A 9,368-nucleotide genomic window follows, 5' to 3' on the forward strand; every position below is an offset into this window, starting at 1 on the left:
GTCAAGTCCCCCCCGCCGCAGTAGGGACCCTCAACCCATGGAGGTTTGGCCAGCCGGAGTGAGGGGCTGATGGCTGTTTTCATGCTGGCCACACCCCTTTAGCGTGGGGGGTCCCCACTGGGGTGCCTGGCCAGTCTGGGTGAGGGGTTGAGGGCTGTTTTCAGGCTGCCGGGTGACTGAAGCTCCCAACCACTCCTTTTCTTCTTCTTCTTCTTTTTTTTATTCTGGGTGAGCTTTAGCTCTGAGGCTTGGCTACAGCTCTGAAATCCCAGCTGGCTGAAAGCAGGTTTCTGGGGTTTTGTTTAGCTTCTACATTTTTAACATAGTTGCTTAGAGTTGCAGCTCAGAGGCCTGCAGCGGCAGGTGGTGAACGTTGGAGTCCTCCGTCACTGAAGCAAGCAAGCCTCATGTTAGTTTCAAGCTGCCTGGCTGCTGGCCGCCATCTTGGCTGGCAGTTAATTTGCATATTGCCCTGATTAGCCAATGGGAAGGGTAGCGGTCGTATGCTAATTACCATGTTTCTCTTTTATTAGATAGGATAGGTAATTTTTGGTTAGAAAAAATTTCAATTTTTATTCCAGTTACTTAATTTTTAGATGTACTTAAATTTATATATTTTAGGTGGCCTGCCTGATTCGAGTTCCTTCTGAAGTAGTTAAGCAGAGGGCACAGGTTTCTGCTTCTTCAAGAACATTTCAGATTTTCTCTAACATCTTATATCAAGAGGTGAGATATGTCTTTAAGTTCTTTTTTTTCTTTATTGAGAGAGATTTTATAGCAGCTAGTATGAGCACTGTGAGTCTTGTATCAGGAGTCCTAGAAGAGACCTTACAGCTAAATTTAATGTTTAATTGCAGTAACTTTCTATGCTAAGATTATAGTTTTCTTTCCTGTATTTGTTTTTGAATTTTCTTTTTTAATTTCTAAACAAACACATATTGAGTGCCCCTACTGTATGAGTCCTACATTGAAATCATCCATAGTTCTTTTGGAATCAGACATGGAATAAATAGTAAATATGTAGACTAAATGGAGATATATGAAAACATCACTACAGAATAATTTGAGGGCTCATGGAAGAGAAGTGTAGTAATGGGCTGTCACCAACATCATAGTGTTTATATCAATTGTAATCCCCTTTTACTGGTTAGTGTTAAGCTGTGTGTCAGAAGTCACCCTGCTGGCCATGCGACTAGGAGCCATTGAGCTGCTTTCCTTCATAGTTCCTACAGAGGCCTTTAAAAATGTTAACTTAAAAAATATTTTTACCAAAGTCAATCACATGGAAATTTCAATGAGTCTAGGTTGTAGAAAAATTATTCTTAATGGTCCGTGTGTCTCCTTGAGGAGATGCAAGTGTTTAATTGTATGAGTGAGCTAGCCCAGTAGAGGGTTCCTGAAGAATCATGTGGACATGAAACAGATAAATGAAGGCTTGTCCAGAGTTACACCATTGAGAGGTTATTAATGAACTTCTGATGTCTTTTGATTGAATCCATGAAATACATTTTGTTTTCATATGAAAAGATAATCAACATTCTATGTGCATTTGCTTTTGGAAATCTATTCATTTAAAGCTCAAGTATTCTCAGGAGAAGAAATACTAAAAGCAACTAAAGCTAAATTAATATGTAGTCAGTTTTATTATTAGAGATATTTCCATTTTAAAGGAGTGGAGCAGTTAGAACCTTTAACTTCTTGCAGAATTGTGGTCATTGTGGACGTTTTAAAACTCAAACTTTAGGAAAGCTTACTGTGCTTTATTCAGAATGTCGTCCTAAAATTTCTGCCATCTCGTATTTCCTTTTGTTTGTTTCAGGGCATCCCAGGATTGTATCGAGGCTACAAAAGCACAGTTTTAAGAGAGGTAACTAACTTAATTTCCAGTACAGAAAAACAATATGCTTTGTTCTGTGGGTTTACTTGGAGAAACTGGTTTAAAAAGTTAAAAAGGGAAATTAAGATATCTTATTTTTTCTTTTTTATTTAAATATATATTTTTATTGATTTCAGAGAGAAAGGGAGAGGGAGTGAGAGATAGAAACATCAATGATGAGAGAGAATCATTGGTCGGCTGCTTTCCGCATGCCCCCTACTGGGGATCAAGCCTGCAACCCAGGCATGTGCCCTTGACTGGAATTGGACCCGGGACCCTTCAGTCCTCAGGCTGACACTCTATCCACTGAGCCAAACCAGCTAGGGCTAAGATCTCTTTTTAAAACACTCCTTTTTAAAACACACTTTAGTCTTGTCTTGGTTCTTACACGTAATAAATGGGTCAAATGAATTGGTTTGCTGAACAACCACCCTATAGCTTCATGGTAATTCTAGAGTGGTAAGTATTTGTTGTAGCTGAAATATTAGGAAATAACTACACAAGGTAAGTTATTAAGTTAATACACAGAATTTGTGAGAAATTGGTCAGGAAAGTTGCACCCTGAGAGATAAGTGTCTCAGAAGTCTGTATCATACAGTTAGTTCTTATTTTCCTGGTAATAATCTGATGAACTGGGAAGTGTACTCTGGCCTGGAGTCCTGGCCCACAAGCCATTTTATCCCCTGTGCCTTCTAACTCTGAAGTCCTATGATTCAATGTGATTGATTTCTTGTCTTCCCCCCGCCCCCCCGTTGTTTTTGTTTTGTTTTGAAAGCAGAGTGATTTCAGTATATTACTGCTGGAAGCATGTTTTAATTTTTGCCTCATATAAAAGGGCTGTTTGAAGTTTAAAAGTTGATTTACAGGTATGTGAGATAAAAATCTTTGGTTTGGGACATAATTTTATTTTCTTTTTAAGTGAGCTTAAATTCTATGGTTTCCCCTCAGTTTTATTGAGATAGAATTGACAAATAGAATTATAAGGCATTTAAAGTGTACAACATAATGATTTGATATTTGTATAACTATGAAAAGGATTGGGCCATAATTTCCATGAAGGAAAACACTGAAGACCATCTGCCTATATCTGCTCCATATTCTTGTTTTCTATTTGGTGTTCCTTAGATGCTAAAACACTTTCACCACTGAAATTGTTTTTAATTTAAGTAAATATTGTCATCATCAGCAGAACACTGAAATTCCTTCAAATCCCTAAGTTCATTCCCAGGTAGATTTTTTTTGTTTTTGTTTTTTGTTGTTTTTGATTCTTTTTTTTTTTAATACTAAAGGTAGCGATTTTCAACCTTTTTCATCTCATGGCACACATAAACTAATTACTAAAATTCTGCAGCACACCAAAAATATATTTTTTGCCAATCAGACAAAAAACAAAAGAAAACACACAGGTATAATTTTGATTCATTCACCAGACAGCTATTGTTGTATTGGCTGTTGTCATTTTTAAATTTGATAATCTAAAGGAAAAGAGGTCAGTGCCCCTGACTAAACAGTCAGGTACTGCATGTTTTAAAAATTCTCACGGCACACAGGTTAAAAAGCGCTGTTATAGATTAGTCTTCTTTATGAAACACCTGTACTGTTATTTAAAGCTTTGGTGTAGGTGATGTATATCTTTGAAAAACTTCTTTTGAAGGCAAACTGAATGTTTCAAAATTAGTCATTTGTGTGAAGGTGACTTCTTTCTGCCTTTCAAAAATATCCCCTGCACCATGTCTTCATTCTGTTCTTAGGCTCTGACTTAGTAAACATGAGCTAGTTACTCAGGTTTCGCCCGGGTGCAGGGGAAAGGCGGGGCAGGACTTTTTTATTTTTCTGAGAGGTGCTGAATATATAAATATATTTACATGCCAGAGAATACTGATTTCATATTCAAACGAATAGTTAGAACACATGGTTACAACTGCATTCTGTTCTTTTAAAAATTTGTTTTGACATATGCCACACTAGTAATTAATTTCTAAGCTGCAATTCTTGCAAATGTGACCTATTGAGATAACTCGGTTTACTCAAATGGCAGTGCTTTGTTGGAAATGTAATTGGGGTCTTTGCATTATGCGTATTCATGAAAGAGCCTTCAGAACTGATTTTAGGTGAAGCATCGCTTTAGAACAGATTCCCTGATAGAACTAGAGAAGAATTATTATTGAATGAAACGTAGCTTCTTTTCAAAATGAGAAAAATAAGTGACACCTGAATTAAGCAAAATTTATGCATTATAGATAATTTCAGTTCTTACCTTGTTCTGACATCCGTATCATATCTTTTTGCCAAGAATGTGGTTGATTGTTTCAGTAAGAAAATACATTGAAGCCTTACTGAGAATCACCAAGAAACTTACACATTTATTCTGTGTACAGTTTTCCTTTATTAGAAAGAGATTGAAGATGGAACCTATGCATTATAAAACAGATAGTGTGTTCTTTAGGTTTTGTGAATGCTGTCACCTGTTGTGTTTTTTTTTTGTTCCTCCATTTGATGTTTGTGGAGATTGCTGGCTTATCCTTTATGTTCTCCTGAATTATTTTCGTTACTGTGAATTTTAGACTGAGTCTGAGCAAGGTCAACAAATTATGCTACTTACCTCACCCTTTCAGTGTTTGTTTTCCTCATGATCTTGGCCAAATTAGCTGTGGCCAGGCATCGTGGTGCCTGGTGGCATGGCTGTAAGATGGACGTGGGAGCAAATCTCAGCTGCCTTCACAGCCAGGCCGAGGTCTCCACAGCCTGAGAGTGCTGTGGAGAGATGCCTCAGGGTCTCGCGTGTGGATTAGAAGGACGTGAAAGAGGAAGGAAGCAGAGAAATGCAAGTTGCTTCAAAATAAGTAGGAATAGCCCTAGCCAGTTTGGCTCAGTGGAGAGAGCGTCAGCCTGCAGACTGAAGGGTCCCGGGTTCGATTCCAGTTAAGGGCACATTACCTCAGTTGTAAGCTCCATCCCTGGCATTGGTCAGGGTGTGTGCGGGGGTAACCAATGAGTGTGTCTCTCACATTGATGTTTCTCTCTCCCCCTCCCCCTCCCTTTCACTCTCTAAAAATCAATGGAAAAATCCTCAGATGAGGGTTATAAAAAAAAAGAAAAGAAGTAGGAATAAATTAAACTCAGCAAATGTGTTTTATCCACTGTTCTATTTAACAGTCATTTAAAAAGTGTATTCTGTGTGTTGGGCACCACATAGAAGGATTCGTGTTCTAATGGGGAAATAATTAGGGCAGTGGACAGGGTACAGTGCAGTGTGGTAGTGCCGCAGTGGTGTGTATACAGCAGACACAGGACAGGGTCCGGTGCGGTGTGGTAGTGCTGTAGTGGTGTGTATACAGCAGACACAGGACAGGGTCCGGTGCAGTGTGGTAGTGCCGCAGTGGTGTGTATACAGCAGACACAGGACAGGGTCCGGTGCAGAGTGGTAGTGCCGCAGTGGTGTGTATACAGCAGACATAGGACAGGATCCGGTGCGGTGTGGTAGTGCTGTAGTGGTGTGTATACAGCAGACACAGGACAGGGTCTGGTGTGGTGTGGTAGTGCCGCAGTGGTGTGTATACACGTAATGGTGTGTATATACAATGTGTACCTGGGCTTCTAGAAGAAGTAGTGCTTGAGTGGCATCAATTCGTATTTGTTGTGTTAATAAAAAATAATTTTGACTTAATTCTTGAAGGAGTTGCAATTAGAAATAGGCAAGGAGACTGGCCAATGTAACAACATGAGCAGAGGCACAAGGCTGTGAGAAAACGCTCGTGCCTGCTTATCTGCGCAGAATTGGGGTTGTCACCTACAGAAAGGCAAGAGCCTTTGCCTCTACCTGCAGCCTCGTGAGGGCACTTCAGGAAGGCACAGAATCAAGTGGGTGCTGGCTGGGAGGAGAGGCTGACGTCTCCGCAGCTGGATGTTTGCCAGGGGACTGGAGTGGAGCCCTGGGGAGCCCCTGGAGGAGCCTGACACGTGTCCCCGGGAGCGTGGAGGGTAAATTACTGGGCTTTGACCCTGTTCTGCACTAATCTGACAGTGAGAGGCTGGTTGCAGCCGCCTCATGGCAGGAGATTGCTATTTTGGAATGAATAACTCCTGGCTTCTTGGTAGGTAAGAGTGGCTGCTGAAGGGATTTGAGGTAGATGAGGGCTGCCGCCCCCTCTCCCCAGATTTCTTGCCAGGCTTCAGTGAAAGTGAGTCTCCTCCAAGTTCTGTTACACATCTGATCCAACCGTCTCAAAGTCAGACCGTCTGGCAGGCCCTGTCTGCCACCTGTCGGTACGTTCATCAAGGCCTCCAGCCTGTCTCTTTCACCCATGAGGTATTTATTAAAATAACGCATTGAGAGAAAAAAATCAATGTATACATCCTTACTGAAAACTATACCATTATGCAAAAAAGCGTTTAATTTGGGTAAGCAATTCCTAATGTATGGCAAGTTTTACTTTCAGAAATGATACCACAAAACAACACAATCTGATTCAATCTTAGAATCAGCTGGCATGCTGTCGGGGAACATTCTTAATCTTTGTAGAAGCTTCTTTATACTGTCAGGTACCAGGGCTCTGTCTTCTGGTGTGAATTCAGCCACCACATCAACAGTAACGTGTCCTAGTCCTTTTTCTTAAATTCCCTCTTTATCGTGTGCCTTCTGTTGATCTTTTCAGCCACATTCAATTAACAGCTCTCAGCCACTCTTTGAGGCATGCTCTTTCTCCAGTTTCTATCAGCTTTGGTTAATGGCTGCTCTTCTGTGCCTCTTTGTTCATCTTGCTAACTAACCACCATCACTGTGGGCGAGGGCCGTCCCTTCCCAGCGATGAATGACCCTGTACTGACGACCGTTACCTACCGCTCTCTCTGTCTCTGCAGGTACGGAAATTAGCACTCTGATTGGAAAGTTCACTTGCAGGTAGACATGGAAGCTTTCCAAAGTTAGTTACGCTTACGCTCTACTTGAGGTAGTGACAGCGCCCGCTAATCTAGTGCCTGGGAACAGGAACCTTTTGAAATAAAGCTTGAAGGGTTGTCCTTCAGCATCTCTTTTCCAGCTCTGTTTTCTGCCCACTGAGTTCCTTTCCCCAAAACTCTTCATGTTATACAGGGTGGGCAAAAGTAGGTTTACAGTTGTTTGTATGGGACATAATACAATAATTAGTAAGTAATAAAAAATGCAAGAATAAACTGTTTTGCATACTCACAACAGTAGACCTTATGTGTTTTTCCAGAACCACTCTATCCTAGGTATTCTGCATCTTGTTTGTATTCTTAGCCAAACCATTTTGGAGATCAGTTTATATCACTTCATAAAGAGGACCCTCTCCTACAATATCTGCAATTCAGTAAATGTGACATACCACATAAACAAAATGAAGGATAAAAACCACATGATCATATCAAGAGGCACAGAAAAAGCATTTGACAAAATACAGCACCCATTTATGACAAGAACTCTCAGCAAAGTGGGAATAGAAGGAACATACCTCAACATAAAAAGGCCACATATGAAAAACCCAGTTTGTCAACATAATACTCCATGAGCAAAAACTAAAAGCATTTTCCTTAAGATGAGTAAGACAGGGATGCCTGCTTTCACCACTCTTATTCAACATTGTATTGGAAGTCCTAGCCACAGCAATCAGATAAGAAGAAAAAATAGAAGTCATCCAAATTGGATAGGAGGAAATAAAACTGTCATTATTTGTACACGACATGATATTGTACATAGAAAACACAAAAGACTTCACCAGAAAGTTACTAGATGTAATAATGAATTTGGCAAAGTAGCAGGATACAAAATTAATACTCAGCAATCAATGGCATTCCTATACACCAATAATGAACTATTAAGAAACTAAGAAAACAATACCATTTACTCTTGGAATAAAAAAAATAATAAGGTACCTAGGAATAAATTTAACCAAGGTGGCAAAAGACCTGTACTCAGAAAACTATAGGACATAGAATAAAGACATTGAGGAAGATACACATAAGTGGAAGCACATACCATGTTCATGGATTGGAAGAATTAACATCATTAAAATGTCCACATTACCCAAAGCAATCTATAGATTCAATGCAACTCCTATTGAAATACCAATGGCACATTTCACAAATCTAGATATTCCAAAAAATGTATATGGAATAACAACATTAAAAAAATGAAACTAGACCATCAACTTATACCATACACAAGAATAAACTTGAAATGGACAAAAGACTTAAATGTAAGTAACAAAACCATACAAATCCTAAAAGAAAACATAGGCACTAAAATCTCAGACATCTCTCATAGCATTATTTTTTGCCGACATGTCTAAGGGCAAGGGAAATGAAGGAAAACAAACAAACAAACAGATGGGACTATATCTAACTAAAAAGCTTCTGCACAGCAAGAGAGACCACCAACAAAGTAAAAAGGGAACCCACTATATAGGAGAACATATTTGCCAATGATACATCTGGTAATGGGTTAATTTCCAAATTACATAAAGTACTAATACAACGCAATGCTAGGAAGTCAAAGAATTCAATTAAAAAATGAGCAAAGGACCTGAATAGATCCTTCTCCAAAGCAGGCATACAGATGACCAATAGACTTGAAAAAATGCTCAGTGTCACTAATCATCAGAGAGATGCAAATTAAAACTATAATGAGGTATTACCTCACACTCTTCAGAATGGCTACCATCAATAAATCAACAAACAAGAGCTAGGGAGGATGTGGGGAAAGGGAACACTAGTGCACTATTGGTGGGAATACAGACTGGTGCAATCACTGTGGAAAACGGTATAAAGTTCCCTCAAAAAATTAAAACTGGAACTGCCTCCTCTTCTGCGAATATATCCTAAAAATCCCAGAATACCATTTTGAAAGGGTATATGCAGTGTTGTTTACAACTAGAGGCCAGGTGCACAGGATTCAAGCAGTAGTGGGGGGCATGGCCTGCGGGGATTGCCCCGCTGTGGGAGCGCCGCTCAACCTGGTCAGCCAAGTGGTGCTTCCACTGTGGGAGCGCACTGACCACCAGGGGGTGGCTCCTGCATTGAGTGTCTGCCCTTTGGTGGTCAGTGCATGTCATAGTGACTGGTTGAGCAGTCATTCTGGTCATTCTGCTGTTTGGTTGCTGGGTTTTATTATGTAGGATAACCAAGATCTGAAAACAGCCCAAGTGCCCATCAGTAGATAATCTAATCTAATAAAAGAGAAACATGCAAATTGACCGCACCTCTGCTATGCCCAAGCCACGCCCACCAGCCAATCAGAGCAACTATATGCAAATTAACCCAACCAAGATGGCAGCCAGCAGCCACAGAGCTGGAGCAAGCAGAAGGCTTGGTTGCCCCAATGATGGAGGAAGCCAAGCTTCCCAGCTGCCCCAGCTCTGAGCTCCACTCAAAGCAACAAAGATTCAATTCTAGAAGATAAATAAACCTCAGATACCTGCTTTCAGCCCGCCGTGGCCACGGAGCTGGAGCGAGCAGGACGCTTGGCTTCCTCCTA

General features: G+C 40.4%; 1 protein-coding gene across 4 annotated transcripts in view; it reads left to right on the forward strand.

Moving 5' to 3' along the window:
• SLC25A26 (solute carrier family 25 (S-adenosylmethionine carrier), member 26) overlaps positions 1 to 9,368 on the forward strand; it is a 53,148-nt gene that overhangs the window by 33,953 nt on the left and 9,827 nt on the right. Inside the window, exons 4-6 of one of the 4 annotated variants that reach the window (XM_015558237.1) lie at positions 622 to 726; positions 1,820 to 1,867; positions 5,703 to 5,813. In XM_015558237.1, coding sequence (XP_015413723.1) covers positions 622 to 726; positions 1,820 to 1,867; positions 5,703 to 5,765 — 216 coding nt within the window. In that variant the 3' untranslated portion in view covers positions 5,766 to 5,813. Of the gene's footprint in view, positions 1 to 621; positions 727 to 1,819; positions 1,868 to 3,043; positions 3,112 to 5,702; positions 5,814 to 9,368 lie in introns of those variants that run through there. The other 3 variants (XM_015558239.1, XM_015558240.1, XM_015558238.1) reach the window with 3 other exon arrangements.

Source organism: Myotis davidii, unplaced genomic scaffold, assembly GCF_000327345.1.
Source record: "Myotis davidii unplaced genomic scaffold, ASM32734v1 scaffold189, whole genome shotgun sequence".
Taxonomy (NCBI): domain Eukaryota; kingdom Metazoa; phylum Chordata; class Mammalia; order Chiroptera; family Vespertilionidae; genus Myotis; species Myotis davidii.